Source organism: Mauremys mutica, chromosome 1, assembly GCF_020497125.1.
Source record: "Mauremys mutica isolate MM-2020 ecotype Southern chromosome 1, ASM2049712v1, whole genome shotgun sequence".
NCBI classification, from domain to species: Eukaryota; Metazoa; Chordata; order Testudines; family Geoemydidae; genus Mauremys; species Mauremys mutica.
This window is the reverse complement of record NC_059072.1, coordinates 193,504,166-193,521,214: the sequence shown is the minus strand read 5'-3', so window position 1 is coordinate 193,521,214 and position 17,049 is coordinate 193,504,166. Positions and strand designations below refer to the sequence as shown.

The 17,049-nt window shown below is 42.7% G+C and overlaps 1 protein-coding gene across 3 annotated transcripts in view; it reads right to left on the bottom strand.

Annotated features, from left to right (window-relative positions):
- The window catches only part of LOC123352618 (T-cell surface antigen CD2-like), a 21,664-nt gene extending 4,615 nt beyond the window's left edge, over positions 1 to 17,049 (bottom strand). Inside the window, exons 1-3 of one of the 3 annotated variants that reach the window (XR_006574243.1) lie at positions 16,779 to 17,049; positions 11,950 to 12,209; positions 4,110 to 4,370 (exon numbers count right to left, since the gene is read on the bottom strand). Coding sequence is in view for 2 of the 3 variants with exons in the window: in XM_044993021.1 (XP_044848956.1) it covers positions 4,323 to 4,370; positions 11,950 to 12,209; positions 16,779 to 16,851 (381 nt within the window). In the remaining variant the exon portion in view is untranslated. Of the gene's footprint in view, positions 1 to 2,741; positions 4,371 to 7,350; positions 7,531 to 11,949; positions 12,210 to 16,778 lie in introns of those variants that run through there. The other 2 variants (XM_044993021.1, XM_044993035.1) reach the window with 2 other exon arrangements.

Sequence of the window (17,049 nt, the reverse complement as noted above, 5' to 3'; positions counted from 1 at the left end):
CCCCCCTCGAACAGCTCTACAGTTGATCTATTGCCCGGGGAAGAGGATTCCTCCTTACTGGCCCCAGCCTCTTTGCCCATCTATTTAAGACAGATCCTTGGCACAGAATTTGCAGAAAGGGAGGTTCAAAGTCTGCACATATTTTTGCATGTTTACACACATTTATGTTTGCATACAATTCTCCCAAATGTGTGTGCATATGGGGCACCGGATCATATAACAAATGGATATTGGAAAGCCCCATTTAAACTTGCAAATCCAAAGTTTTGCTCACAAAATGAGGGTGATTGGGTATGCAAAAGTGTGCATGTGTGTGCAAAAAGGTGTACATACTTTGAGTTTTGTGTCTTGAAATCTGTCTTTAATTATCGCAGGGCTTCCCCTTCCCCTCTTGTAAAAGGGCTGGCATGCTGCAATGCTTAATTTCTTAGAGACTGTGAAGTGCTTTGTGATCTTCCAAAAAAACCCAAACCCCTATACCAGTGTTTCTCAAACTAGGGTCACCGCTTGTGTAGGGAAAGCCCCTAGCAGGCCGGGCCGTTTTTTTTACCTGCCCCGTCCGCAGGTCCGGCCGATCGCGGCTCCCACTGGCCATGGTTCGCCATTGCAGGCCAATGTCAGCCGCTGGAAGTGGCGGCCAGTACATCCCTTGGCCCGTGCCGCTTCCAGCAGCTCCCATTGGCCCGGAGCAGCGAAACGCAGCCAGTGGGAGCCGCGATCGGCCGGACCTGCGGACGGGGCAGGTAAACACACTGGCCTGGCCCGCTAGGGTCTTTCCCTACACAAGCGACGACCCCTGTTTGAGAAACACTGCCCTATACAATTATCATCATCATTAATATTATTTGGGTTGCAAAATGGCACCTGTAAGTAGCCCAATTAAAACAAGAGATTCACGTAATAATAATACTGAGCTCTTATATGTTACTTTTCATCCATAGATCTCAGTAGGGAAGTATCATTATCCCCATTTTACTACAGGGGAAAACTGAGTCACAGGACGGTGAAGTGACTTGCCCGAGGTCCCCTAGCAGGCCAGTGGCAGAGCTGCGAATAGATCACAAGTCTACAGAGTCTTAGTCCAGTGCTCTGTCAACTAGGCCAGTGGTTTCCAAGCTTATTTTCTGGCAACCCAGTTGAAGAAAATGTTTGATGCCAATAACCTAACGGAGCTGGGAATGAGGGGTGTGGGGTGTAGGAAGGGCTCAGGGCTGGGCCACGGGAGTGAGGGCTGCAGGGTGGGGCCAGGAATGAGGGTTTCAGGGTGTGGGATGGGGCTCTGGGCAGGGGGTTGGGGTGCAGGAGCAAGTCAGCACTTTGGGCTGGGGCCAGTGATGAGGGATTTGGGGTGCAGGAAGCGGCTCCTGGTTTGGGAGGGCTCAGGGATGGGGGTTGGGGTGCAGGAGCAGGTCAGGACTCTGGCCTGGCAATGCAGGCTCTGGAGTGGGGCTGGGAATGAGAGGTTTGGGTGCACAAAGTGGGTCCTGGTTTGAGGGGGCTCAGGGCTAGGGATTGGGGCATGAGTTTAACTTGAGCAGCTCCCGGTCAGCAGCACAGTGGGGGTGTTAAGGCAGGCTTCCTGGCTGTCCTGGCACCACGCTGTGCCCTGGAAGCAGCCAGCATCAGGTCCAGCTCCTAGGTGGAGCATGCAAGTGGCTCGGCATGGCTCTCACCCACACGCACTACCCCCGCCCCAGCTCCCATTGGCTAGGAATCCACCAATAGGAGTGCGGAGCCAGTGCTCAGGGTGTCAGTTTACACCCAGTGAGGATTGGCCCTGAGTGATGAAAGAATGAACTTCATGCAATAAGCTCCAAGTATTTAATATACACAAATGACTGCGACAGTAAGAAACAGCAACTCTACCTGCCTTAGGGTGACTCCATCTTTGGACCATCCACCCTATGCTTGTGTGTCAATTTAACAGAATTATCCCTGGCTACCTTTGAGAATTGTTTCTTGAGTCTTATACTGCACCTCACCCCCTTTGAAAGCTGACTGGTTTTATTTATTTGCAGGCTTTCAGTGGCTCTTCTTGCTGCAGCATCTGGCGTAAAGGGGGACATGACCCTGAAAAGTTTTGGGAACCAGTGATCTAGATTATAAACGCATTGGGGTATGGTCAACAGGCCAAACTCTCTGCATGGAAAACTTCACTGAAGCCCAAGGAATTAATTCCACAGCAAATTTGACTCCATATCTTCACCTGTATACCATACAGCATGTACTGCAGAGTCACTGGTCAATGCATATTAAATAGTGATGATTTAACCATTGGAATCTCTAATTTAGAACATATGATTCTTTTGGGGTAATAGCTGTAAATGCCCAGTTCTGTAGCTATGACTCTGGCAAAAATATAGGGGTAAAGCCTGCAGCACTGTTCCCATTGTAGTAACTATGTAAGTTTCTACCACCTGATTGTCAATTTTACTTATGTTACTGTCAAACTGTTTGGTGTCTGAAGCTGCCAGATGCCCAGATTAACACGTCAAAGGGAACATGTGAGTTAATTGCATAGATGGAGACTCCTAGACTATAAAGCCAGCAGGGACCATTGTGATGATCTAGTTTGACTTCCTGAATAACACAGGCCACAGGACCGTACCACAGGTGGGAAGCCATCAAAGTTGTTCAGATATTACTTTAAAAAGACAAAAAACACACAGGTAATGAAATTTAGTTTTTAATAATTTTTCTATTGACACTTTAGCTTATTAAAAGTGAAAGGATTTTGGAGACCTGATTCATTTTTAATTTGTTGACTTCTTGCATTTTACCAAGTTGGACAATTAAAGAAAAGACTGGTCAGTTTCAGGTGTGTTTCATTGATTGCACACTAGCCTAATGCTGCTGGTCTTGCCTCTCCAACACCACAGGACACTGACTTTTTCCCCCTAAAGTTTCATGAAAACATTTTTATGAAGAGCAAGTTTTGTAAAACCTCTCCTTTAAGAAAATCTACACCTGAGGCCTAACCTACTTGATTGCTCATTTAAGCCGATCACCTCCTAAAACACAGCTAATTTCCCAAAAGCTCACTGCAAAGGAAGCCCATGCTTTATATGCACATGTTAAATAACATAATAAGGACATCCATTTTTTTCTATCAAAAGAATCCATCTGCCAATGTGGCACCACTGACTGTGTAGATACAAGGGTGGAAAAGATCAAGACTTCCTTGCATCTAATTCCCTGTCACTTGGGGCTTGTCTACACTTGAACACTACAGCGGCACAGCTGCAGCACCGTGGGCACTACCTACACTGACAGGAAGGTAGCTTGGCATGGTAGCTAAGTCGATGGAAGAATTCTTCCGTCAACCTAGCGCTGTCTACGGTGGGGGTTAAATCCTCTGGGGCTGGGTAGCTGGGTCAACCTAACTTTTAAAAAAAATGAGATTGACCTAAATATGTTGCTCAGGCTCATAACAAAATTTGTGCCTTTAGCACCGCGGTTAAGTCGACGTCACCCCCAGTGTAGATGCATCTAGGTCGATGGAAGAATTCTTTTGTCAACCTCGCTACTGCCTCTCAGAGAGGTGGATTAAATATAGGGATGGAAAAAACCCTTCTGTCATGGTAGGAAACATCTACAGCATTGCACTACAGAGGCACAGCGGCAGCACTATAGCTATGCTACCGTAGCACCTGTAATGTAGGCACAGCCTTACACTGGTGCAAATCAAGAGCAATTCCATTGAAGTCGATGAAGTCACATAGGTGTACAGTATAAATCTGGATTAAGAGAGAGGAGAATCAGGCCCATTCTTGGGAAATATCGGGTGTTAACGGACGCCCTGACCAATTTTCAACATGGGTAATTTTATTCTATCCAACGAAAATGACCCCTGAATTTGTAATGGTCAGTGTAGTGCAATGGACACTGTTGGTGCTGTAGAAATAATAAAAGAATAACAGCTGAACAAAAGGGTTTTGTTTTTTGCTTCCTGCTGTGTAGCACTGCATAAAACCTACTGCATGTCAATTCCCTCGGTTATTTTATTGGGCTGCCACTAGTTTTAGAATCAGTACCCTGGAGACAGCTATACGTTTGTAACTCTTTGTGGGCTGTGATAAGGAGACCTTGTAACAATATAGACTTTGTACCTGAACATTTGATTTCCTGATCATCAGTTCTCTTGCTAACGTCATTTTTAACTTCACATTGGAACTCTGCAGTAAGGATTCTGGCCTTGGGTGGATATTCAATCTTCCATGTGCCATTTGTATATATTGGCCCATTTACAGAGAGCATTCTGTTATTTTGAAGCAAATGCAAAGCAGGTTTGTTCTTCTGTTTCACCTCACATGTCACCTTTATTAATTTTTGTGAACATATCCATTTGATTTCTGGTTTAGAGACAATTTCTGAAAGAGAATAGAAGAGGCAGTCTGTGACGATTTCTAATTTTAAGTTGTTAATTATTAGAACTGGCAAGATCCACAGAATGATACAAAGGAACCTGGCGGGATTTTAGAGGCATTGGCAGAACATAACAAAATGTGAAAGGATCTGGGGCAAATTAATCTGAAATACAGATATTCAGTGAGAGAGAAAGTGGGAAACTAGCAATGCCTGAAAAAATAAAGGGAAGAGCGAACAGTAAATTAGACACAAGGGTAGGGGGGGAAGTGATGTGGCAACAACAAAGAAAAGGCCAGCACAACCCTGGCCTGCATGCTTTTTTTTTATAATATAAAAAGTTTAACACCTTTATGACTCATTATCACTTTCCTCTCTGTTCCCTCCCTACAGATCCATAGAGTGTTTCTTCTTGAGATAACATTTCATTGTTTATTTACAGAAAGAGAATCCCAGTCCCTTTGTCCTATTCAGTTTTGAAACACAAGGGGCCAGATCACTCTAGCTCAGGTAGGTCTACACTGCGCACCTTACAATAGTGTGGCTGTGCTGCAGCAGTCATGTAATTGTAAGGAGCGCTGTATAGCTGCTCTTTAGCGCCGGGAGAGAGCTCTCTTGGCGACAAAATATAACCACCCCCAATGAGGGGTGGTAGCTTCATTGCCAGGAGAGCAGCTGATGTGGCGCTGTCTACAGTGGCACTTTTTGTTGTTAAAACGTTTGCCATTTGCGGGGGAGGAGGGGACATACCCCTGAACCACAAAAGTTTTAACAACAAAAGGGTCAGTGTAGACATAGTCTCAATAGACTGCGGCTCAGGATGTCTCCTGCGGTTCTTTGCAGCACGTGATATTAAAACACTGAGTGGTTTAATTATTAACCAATCAAGATGCTTTTATTCTGTTATTAACCAATTAAGTTACTGACTTGCACTACCTTATTTGCTGTGAGAATACACACACACACACAAAATATTTCCCATCATACTGTTTGAATGTTTCATTTACTATAGTGATATTCATAATGAATTCACACTACTGTGGCTCTTTTGGGTAATGTTGATCGCTAACTTGGCTCCTGAACCACGGGGGTCTGAATATCACTGCTCTAGTTCATGGAGAACCCACTCAGACATGGCTGAAGGGAGGAGCAAACTACCAGTTTTCCGCGGCAAAAATTTTGCCACATCATCCCATCTGGTAGAAGGAGTTACAGGATCCTGCAGACCTGGGAGATTGCAAACCCTCCCAACAACTCTGCTCTCAGGGGTCCATGGATACAGGAACTCTATTCCATCCATACAGAGCCTGGAGTCAACTTGTGGGATCCACTGACCACCTCCTTCTCTGTCTCAGGCACAGAGCTGGCACTAACTGGGGTGGCTGCTCATTAGCAACCAGGGAGAGGACCCAGAGCTATAGCTATCTTACCATGCTCAAAGATATAACACCTCCCACCTAGGTCTGTGTGTGGAAAACTCAGCTCAGAGCAGGGGGAAGAGCCAAGGAAAGCAAAACATCAACTGCTGCTCTATCTCCACCCACAGATATCTCATACACTATGCAGGCTCTCAGACACCAAGGTGGTTGCTTGGGACATAGGGAGATCGCAGTATTTCCTCTCTTCCATACAGGAGGCCATCAGTCCAATTAAGCAAACACACATTGAAGTTACTATGGGAGAGAAACTATGATATGCAGGGACGAGTTGGCATGAAAAGTATGGGGAGGGGGAAAATTACATGAAGGCTTTACATCATAGAGCAGAAAGACAATAGTCTCCCTCTATGCATGACTGCATCTGCAACTCTGCATTCAGTTTTGGGCACTAGAAAGACTGGAAAAGCTATGTCAGTTTAAAAAAAAATACATCCCTGCCTGCCATAGCTATGATGGTATAAGTGTATAGGCCAGGTCTTAGTCACATTGCGTAATGCACAGCTGGAACGTGTTCAGATATGACAGTATAACTAACTGCAGTATAAAAACAGACTAGACTAGAAATCGTCTTAGCACTACAGAGGAAATGAAGCTATGAATAAGCTGGTTTCTGTTTCTTATTATGCACAGGAAATTGCTAATGGAGCTCCCTTTGTAGAATCTCTATTACTGGCGATGGTATATAGCCAGAAATAGCCCATGTGTCTCTGAGTCCAGGTTGAAGTTGCAGGCACATCAGTTGGAGAGGAAGAAGCAGCAACTTTTTGAATTTGCTCAGTGTAAAAGTAATCAGTCATTGCAAAAAGCCTGAAAGCCCTCAATGCTAACTTACAGTCAGTAATTTTTCAGAGTACAGCACTTCAACTAGAACACTAACTACTGAGCAAACACTGTAATCCATCTGATGAATAAAATGTATGTGGATGTGCAAAGTATGGCCCTGATCCTGCTAACACTTAAGGAATTGCTGTGGGCTAGATAAACACTACTCATAGATTTTAGGGCCAGAAGGGACCACAGTGATCATCTAGTGTGACCTCCTGTATAACATAGGCCATAGAATTTTATCCAGTAATTACTGCATCAAGCCCATAAATTCAGTTTGAGCGAGCATGAATTTCAGGAAGATATCCTATCTTGAAACATTCTAGACACTATGGACAGATGGCTAGGGTCCTGATTCCTAGATTCACATGATGATGCGAGAAGCTAAGCTTTTACTTTTAAAAATATGAAAGTTAATATTTAAAATCAAATTTACGTAAGTTTAAGAGGGAAGGTACTATACATCTGGTTTGGGTTATGGGGGATTACAAGTATCGGTTACAAGGTTCACGAGGTACATACATATCACATAACCAGCACAGACTCAGACTAGGGTGTGGGAGTTTTTAAGGCATCAGTGGATAAGTGGACTCGAGTATGTCACCCATGGAACATATTAAGAGTCCAAGTCAGTATTGGTGTAGAGAATAAGTACATGGGTTCATCAGGGAAGGAAGTGGGTTATTTCCCTGGTCAGCAGTCTCAGTTACTCGACCTGGTACTAGCAGTGTCCCGTGATCTGTTCCGTGTAGACATCTCTGGACCACCTGATGGTGTTGGACACCATGAGCTGTCTCATGAGCTGGGCGTAGCGTCAACCGACTCTGCACTCTCTCAGTATCAGCTCATCTAGCTATCTGATCCTAACGGGCATCATATCACTGCACCTCACATCACGAATCTGGGTAGATAAAAATCAATGATTTAAAAAAGTTTTAAAAAATCATTTTTTTATTTACATTTAATTTTTTTTGATAAAATGCTTTGTGAAGAAAAAAAACCTATCTAGAGGTTAATTAAAACTATCTGAGCTATAATGCATCTCATCATGGAATAGGGATAATAAATTCTATAGTATGAGACACTATATTCATGTAATGTTTAAGAAAAGTTTTGTAAATGAGTTCCAATAGTTCATGGATTAGGGACCTAATCTTATGCGATTCCAGGGGCTTCTGTATAGATTATTTAGGTTAATCTTTCTATCTACCCCCTGGGACTTGGTATCTTCTAGACTGAGCACTATCAGAGATGCTTAGTTTTGAAGTTCTCCAGCTGTGGATGTGTCTCCCCAGAGATAACATGCTTGTTAACAGCAAAAATGTTTTAAATATATAGAGGTGAGAAATAACAGACCTCAGTCCTATTGTCTGGCTGCATGTTTGTGTACACGGAGTCAATCCCTTACCTCTCCCTAAAAAGTGCAAAGTTTCAAAAAGTTCAATGAATAGAAGATTGTTGGGGGAGGAATAGATCTGGACAATGTGAATGTGAGACGGGAGGGACAGGAAGCAGAAACAAAAGTGTAACTATTTGAGTAGCATATTCCAGAAGTCTTGAGGTCTTTCTGAGCGTAGCCTTCACCAGGACTGGTGCAACCATTTAGGTGACTTAGGCGGTAGCCTAGGGCGCTAGGATTTGGGGGGCAGCATTTTCTTCGGCAGCGACCACAGCGGCCAGAGCTTCGGCCGCCCCGGTCGCCGCTGGCATTTAGGCGGAGGGAGCTGTGGCAGGGGAGCGCGGGGAGGGCTGCCTGCAGCAACTAAGGGCGCGGGGGGGAGGCATGCAGGGGAACTCCCCAGCCCAGCTCACCCCTGCCCTGCCTCCTCCCCGAGCACACCGTTGCTGCCTCACTTCTCCCGCCTCCCAGGCTTGTGGCGCCTAAGCTGATTGGCACCACAAGCCTGGGAGGCGGAAGAAGTGAAGCAGCAATGGCGTGCTCGGGGAGGAGGAGAGGCAGGGGTGAGCTGCTTCACTTCTCCCGCCTCCCAGGCTTGCGGCACCAATCAGCTTAGGCGCCGCAAGCCTGGGAGGCGGGAGAAGTGAAGCAGTGACGGCGTGCTCAGGGTGGAGGCGGAGCGGGGTGAGCTGGGGTGGGGGTGGCTCAGGGCAGAGGGTGAGGGGTGGGGAGCTGCTGCAGGGGGGTGCCTCAGGGTGGAGGGGGGGAGCTGCTGCGGGGGGGGAGCTCAGGGCGGGGGCTCGGGGATAGAGGAGGGCGCAAGGTGGAAGTTTCCCCTAGGGCATCCTTGCACCGGCCCTGGCCTTCAACGATTTGAGTTCTACCATACCATTCTCTTACTAGAAGGAAAAACCAATAACAATAGTAGGCCATAAAAGAGACCCAGTTTGGGAATAAGAACCATTCAAGAAATATGTTTGCTGATGATGTTTTAAAGAAAGTCACACCAGTAAATTTGTGCAAGTCACTTAAGCACTTGGATTCAGAGACTGTTAAAGTGAAAATCTCACTTTTAACAGAAGTAGCTTCTTCTGCTGGTGTAGAAAGAATATTTTCTTCTTTTAGACTAATTCATTCCAAATTGAGAAATCGTTTGGGACCTGAAAAGGCAGGAAAGCTTGTTTTTCTTTTCCAGATTATGAACAAAAAGGAAAATGAAGGTGAAGACAACTGAGTCAGCTGCAGGATCCAATATTTGAAGTTTCTCATGTTGACTTGGCTGACATAGTTGCTTTAAATATTTCATTTAACTATTTTATTTAAAATAATGGTAACAAAAACTTGATTTAAAAAAATTGAATATTTAAATTAAAAAATTCATATACTTGTTTTGTTAAATTATATGTTTGCTGTTGAAAGAAGAAAAAACAGAATACATGTTATTTTAATTAAATAAAACAATTTAAATGTCTGTCTGGTGATGTTCTCGTCCTAGTACAGCATGGCAAGAAAATCCTCCAAATATTAATGATTAACTTGTTGAATTGGAGATATTTATGAAGTCATTGGAAGGTGAACTATCTGCTTCAATTACCTTTAATAAATGAAATAACCAATCATTCATTTTCTGATTAATCTGAAAAGTTTTCAAAATAAATCACTTTAAAAATGTATAGTGTGTACCTTCTAAAAATGAAACCTACATCTACCTCTGAGTTGTGAAGAATGTGTATTAAGGTTATAACCACCAACAAGAATGCACTTCTATGTAGAAATCCATGATTAAATCAAGTCTTCTTGTCTAGTGATTTAAATCAAATCCACCCTGACACTAACGGATTTTGTCCTCTCAACACTCCTAAGAACTACATTCACATGTCACAGTTGGGAAACTGAGGCACAGGGTAGATTAAGTCATTTGCCCAAGGTCACACAGGAAGTCAGTGGCTGAGCTAGAAATCCTATCCCAATCTTATTAATCCCAGTCCAATGCCTTACGCAGTAAACTTTGAAAAACGTGACCCAAGTATAACGGATATACTGATGCCTACCCGAGTCAGCATGCAGTCTGTAACAATAGCTCAGAGAGTGTTGATTTGAGACCACTTGGTCACCACTTCAGAGCTTTGCTGTGGCAGCAGGAGTCCGCACACAATATAATTAATGCTTTAACTGTTCTTCCTTCTTTGCTGTGCCTCGTCTCATGGCCCCCAAAGTCCCAATAAACTTCACCACTAGGCCATTTGTTTGATGGTGGTAAGGGGTGGCAACGAAGTGGTTCACCCCATAAGCTTCCCAAAGTCGTTTCATGGTTTCCGCCAGGAAGTTAGTTCCCGAATCTGTAAGGTTGTCAGAGGGCCAGTCTCTTAGATGGTAATAACTGTCCTTTTGTGAGAAAAGGGAGGCTAGTTGAGATGAGATGGAGCTGTTGCAACACTTTTCCTTCTAAAAAACTTTCTTGGCTGAAGGTAAAGGGAACCAGACAAAGATGTCTGAGTTGACACTGGTCACCTCCATTTAAACAGCAATTATCCCGGTAAAGAAAATATTTTAAAACATTAAAGGATTTCTGCATTTTTTCCCTTCATCTTATAAGTCAAGTTAGTAGAAAAAAAATCAGGAATGAATGTCATAGTAATTTTTTTTTTAAATTCTGCTCATGTTTCTTTTCTTTAGAATTTTTTTTTAAAAGGTCATCAAAATCTTGACATTCATAAAATTCCAATCAGCTGTAATAATTGGTCAATAAACAAGAAAAAAATTCCAAACATATTCCCCCCTGTTTTTTAATTCAAAATACAAAAAAATTCAAACCAGTCCTGCTTATAAGGGATGGAACAGGTGAACAGTAAACAGGAAATCTAGTTAATTACAAATAAAATGGGGGCCAGTTGCTGAATCATTTACTAAATTGTCAGGCTTCAGATGCAGCAGTTCAACATTAATGCAGGTTGTAAACATGCAAGCAAGCTAGTAGGCTCAAAAGCAAGGCATGAAAACAAAGTACTGTAGAAGGAAAATCTTCATGTTACAGAAATTTGTGCAAGATCTCAGGCTTTTTCAGCAGCCTCCTGTTTTAGGAGACTGCTTAAGTATTCCAAATGTACAGAGCAGTTCTGCTCCACATCACACTGGTTAAACAACCTAGAGATATCAGACCCTTGAGTGGCTGCTTAAGAAAGGTTTCCCTGTCTGTTGTGAAATCAGGGCTTGAACTGGGCAGCAGCACATGTACCAGCACTCTCCTGAGCTGTCCTTTTGGGTTCCAAAATGTGTGTCTTATGGAGAAGAACACAAACTTAAGGAGCCTAGCGGAGTCCAGGGGTATATTTGAACCCCAGTCAGGGGAGCCGAGCCCAGCACAGCATGCAAACAGTTCAAACATCTCTGCAATCCATTGTGAGGAGCATCTCATTTTGATGTCTCAAATGGGTTATTTTGTGGGAGGAGCTTGGAACAGTCCTACCACCATTTCCCCCACCCCCAGTTTAGACCCTTGCCTCCCATCCCTCCCAGGGTTGGATATTTTGTGTAGCAAAACAAAGGCTCAGTGTGACCTGAGCTAACTTCTTCCATTGTTCTTAGATTCCATTCTGTTTTCCTGGCAGAGTTTGTGGCTGATGTGAGAGAGAAGAAATCAGACAGCAGAGGGAAAGAAGGGAACAGAGAGACTCACCTGGCAAGAGAGGAAAAGGAGGAACCCACCCAAGAACAGAGAAAGGGAATAGATGCAAAAGAGCTAACCCTTCAGTGAAAAGGAGACCACGTGGCAAAGTTAGAGACCACAAGGAAACAGGATGGAGACCCATTCAGCAGAAGAGAATGGGAACAAGAGGGCTCACCCAGCTATGGTGGGAGGGATGTGGAAGGTGACTCACCCTGAATGCTCAGAATTAAGTTCTTCTCCACTTGCAGACTTACCATGTCATTGTATACAGTCACTTTGTAATTTCCACTGTCCTCTTCCACCAGGCAGTCTATTTTCAGGGTTCCATTGGGGAACATCTCATACTTTCTCCTATCCTTGTAATATTTCACATAAGAATCTTTGCCTTTCGTGAGGTGTAATGAATTTTTGAGCCATGTTATTTCCTGTTGCTTTTCCACTTTGAAGTCAGGAATGTTCAAGAAAACAGAACCATTCTGAATACCATATACTTTAGGGGCTTCGTTTGCAGAACCTTCAAATAGGGGAAGAACAATACAGCCCTATTAGTGTCTGTCCAAAGCATCTATGGATGAGCGTTAACAGTAGACACTGCAGCATTAAATAACTTGGTCACAAAGTTAATGGAAATGTGGGAGTTTATTTCCCAAACCATTCCTCATTAATAAGGAAAGCAGCTAAATAAATGCCCACATATCAGGCCCTCAAAGCAACTCCCAAACATTAGTTAGTTAAGCGTCCCAAACACCCCATTTTAATTCTGAACACAGATAAGTTATGGGCCAAATTTTCAGAAGTGCCCTTAGGAGTGCCTTGGTTTCGGAGGAAAAGCAGCAAAGAGTCCTGTGGCACCTTATAGACTAACAGAAGTTTTGGAGCATGAGCTATCGTGGGTGAATACCCACTTCGTCGGATGCATGTGCCGCAGGACTCTTTGCTGCTTTTACAGATCCAGACTAACACGGCTACCCCTCTGATACTTGGTTTCGGAGGTGGTCCTTTATGACGCTTTGGGCCTGGTTTTCAAAGGCGCTGAGCACCTGCAGCTCCCGGTAAATAAGGCTTGTGAGCACAAATTTCCTCTGCAAATCAGGCTGTTTTATGTGCCTCAAGATGGGCACCCACAACTGAGGCAGCCAAAATTACTCAAACCACTTCTGATGACTCAAACCTGTGGCCAAAGTTTTCAAGTGACCAGTGATTTTGAGTGCCTCAATTTAAACTTGAGACAGGTTAAAGCCCAGCTGCTCTGCGATTTCTGAAAAAAATCAGCTTCCTTTAATGTGTCTCGAGTTTAACACTGAAAATCCTTAGTCCCTCTTCAAAATCTTGGTCTAAGCAACTTCCCTGAGGTCACACAGTGAGTGACAGAGGTGGGAGTAAGACCCAGAGGTCCTGTCTCCCACACTGCTGTGACCTCAGCATACACTCCCTCCCTCCAAGAGCTCTATTTCATGGGTATGATCATCTGATAAACACAGGGCCAAAGGCAGGTTTTTCCCTCTTTTCAGGTCACCTTTGACTTCAGTTCCCTTTGTGCAAAACAGATAATACCCAGTTCACAAGGGTGCTACTGCAAGTGGTTGTCCAGCACTTGAAGATGTTAGGTATCACATAAGGGCTAAATATTGGTATTAATAAGAAAGGTAAAGGCTGTTTAGCCTTATTCATGTTGTTACTTATAAAGAAGCATTCATCTTCCCATAGTATGTTCTGTCACAAGATCTCATACCCATTTATCTCAAACTGAATCTAAATCTAAAAATCACAGCCTCTGCATACTAAATAGTAATAGCAGATTGGGTTTTTAGAGCACAGGTTTTGCCTGAAGGTGACTTCAAATGAGAAACTGACTCCACACAAACATTTGTGTAGATTCATAGTCCGTACTGCATAAGCAAGTTGATAAATAATATTGAAACTATCAGGTTAAATACATGCTTGTAAGTTTCAAATAAAATAAATTCATTAACAGCAAAACTTTAATTCATAACTAGGGATTATTCAATCTTCCATTTGCTAAATTAATTCCCCCTAATCTACAGGATAAAACTATACTGGTAGGCATGGTGAGCTACGCCAAACTATTTTTTTACACAGTGTAAGTTCTTTTCTCCACAGAGAGAAACTAGGTTTATAAGTCTTTTATTATAATATATCATCCTTTAGTATAAACGTTTTCATTATATCTAGGATATGATAAAATATATCATAGAGAGGAAAACTGAAAACTAATTGCTGCTTTGTGGAATAGTAATATTGGAGTCAATCCAAAAATTAGAATATCATGCTTGTGCAACAAAATAATTATTAGAGAAATCTGAAAGGGACAACCCATTGGAGCCTGTGAGAGGATGAAGAGTTTCATGTAGGGTGACCAGATGTCCCAGATTTTATAGGGACAGTCCTGATATTTGGGGGTTTGTCGTATATAGGCACCTATTCCCCCTCAGCCCCGTCCTGATTTTTCACATTTGCTGGCTGGTCACCTTAGTTTAATGCAATGCGTCCGTCAGCCCAAAGGGAAGCTATTCTTGAGCTATCACGGTTCTTAAAAAGCATTCGGCATTTCTAATGGAACATTCTGAAATCACTCACTCTTGGAAGTGTAACTAGTTTAATAATATTCATTCTTCCAATAGGTGTTAACAGGAGCACCAAAGTCCTTTGTAAAACCTGCAGCATTTTTGACAAAGAAAAAGAATGTAATTCTGATACTTGCTACGCCTCAGAATTACTCCCAGATATTTACAGTTATTACTACTCATTATTGTTTGTATTGCATATTCTATCATTTATATTTTGCATGTGTAGATGAGGGAAAGTTGATCAAAATCCTGAGGAAGGAAAGCTCAATAGTATTCCAATTGATTAGGAATCCTCATATGTCTTTAAAAGTTTGCTTGGTCTCCCAAATCAGTGGAGCAGAAGTCTGAGCGTAATGAGCACAAACAAAACAAAACAAAAACAAACAAACATTTAGTCCTCTATCAGAGGGGTAGCCGTGTTAGTCTGGATCTGTAAAAGCAGCAAAGACTCCTGTGGCACCTTATAGACTAACAGATGTATTGGAGCATGAGCTTTCGTGGGTGAATACCCACTTCGTCGGATGCTCCAATACGTCTGTTAGTCTATAAGGTGCCACAGGACTCTTTGCTGCATTTAGTCCTTTGTATAGACAATGAAACTATATTTTTGATCGTGCCAATTGAAATACTCTGCAAAGGATTGTGATCAGAATTTAGCTACAGACTGCTCAGTTGCAGTCACAAAGAGGATGGGATGATTCATGTGCAGTGAACTAAAAAGAGCTGCACTTATAGTACTTTACCCATCTGAGAAAAGAAGTATTCACTTTTAAAGTTTCAAGCATTTTAAGCAAATAGAGCCATTCAAGGAAATCAAGAGTCTATTTTAAGTCCATAGCAAGAATATATTCCTTATTTATCTAGTCCTTGTACAGTACATAGAAAACATTAAACAGTCATCATAAATGATCTACTGTTGAATTTATTCCTGTCATTCACGAATGGTTCTTGTGTACTGAATCCACTACTTGTTCTAATCTATAAGCCACAAGCAACTAAGTTTTTAGATCAAAGTTTTAAAAAATAATTGCTATGACTATAAATAATACCAGTAGGAATGTACCTAATATAACTTACGATCTAAACCAACCCCACCCTACCATATGATCATTTGTATCCATCACCCTTTCTGTTAATATTCCTGTGTAAAAAATACTTGCATTATCAGTTATTTCACTTTAATAAAATGTTTGTTACTAGAAAAGAGAAATGGGTCTACATGATGCACAGTGAAGTCACTCTTGAATAAAGTTAAGGAAAAAATGCAACAGCAGCTTCATTGAGGGCAGTAGGAAAAACTCCATGCTGGCATTTACCTATATTAATACATGTCGGATAAAGGATTGTTAACTTGAAGCTAAAATCATTTACAAAGTATTATTATAAATATTATAATAGCGAGCTCAGGCCGTGGGTTCCCCCAGAATGAAAGCTAAATAAAATAATAATAGCCAAGAGATCTTACAGCACTTTGCAAAAGAAGGTAGATATCATTATCTCCATGTTACCAATGGGAAAAGTGAGGCCATGTGCTTAACAATGATGGCTCAATCCTACAAGGAGCTAAGCACTCTGCCCCCAACAGCAAGCATTTGAGTACATGTTTCAATCTAATCACGTGAATAGTTCTTTTGAAGTCAGTGAGACTACTTCCATGCTTAAAGTGAAGCATGTATTTAAGTGCTTTGCCTGGACTGGGGACAAAGTGCTGAAAACTTTGCAGGATCAAGCCTTAAGAGTATTAGGGTGAAATCCTGGCTCTATTAAAGTCAATGACCAAGGATCAGGGCCAGGAATCTACCCTAAAGATCCCATTACCAGTTCTCCAAATATCTGATCTGCACAGCTTCATAAGGGCTAGCTACAGTTAAGAGGGCTGTGTAACACTTTAAATGATTTATCTGCACTGGACTTGCTGTGGCAATAGCGATAATTCTCCTAGAGACAAGGGGCCAAATTCATCTCTGATTTTAGTAGAGTTAAACCAGGGAAGAATGTGGCCCATGATATTTAAGTAAGATCCAAGCATTTTATCAGGTCATCCATCCTGCCCCAAGCTTCCCTATTTAGATTTAAGTAGAAGATATGTGGCAGAGGTAGGATCAGTCATATTTAATTATGCTTACACATTTCTATATTAAAAGCACTATTAAAGGAATAATTTAAAATATATTGGTAATAACTTGCTCCTCAGCTATTACTGAGTCAGGGGACAGGCTTAAAGTGTGCAGTGTGGACACCACCCCAAGTTCTCATAACTAGGTGAAACCCTGGGACAGTGCACTTATAGGTCCCACCTTGAAAATTATAGCCCTATTGGAACTGGGTCACCGAGTCAATTAACACTGTGGCATAGATAGGCCTAATCAGCACCCTGTTAAGCTATTCATCACCCTTATCTGGATACAAGGAATGGATGTTAACAATCTACCACACTTTCAGTGCCATTTTAAGCAAAGCCAGCCTGAAAGAGCAAACAGCCGGTGCAAACTCACCTTTTACACAGGAGAATAAAACCACCAGGCACTTGGCTAGAAAGATCCCCCTAAAGTTCGTTTTCAAAATCATAGTTGCGAAATGCCCCTGCGGGAAGGAAACCCCTGGCCGGGGAGATGAAGTTCTGCGGTGATCAGCAGCCTTTTGCTGCGGCAGCTGTGGGCGGGACGGGGAAGGGCTGGATCAACCCTTCCACGCTGCGCGGGGCGCCGGCAGCGGGAGCCCCGGACTCTTTTAAATCGCCGGGCACCGGGGCAGCTGCCCCATTTG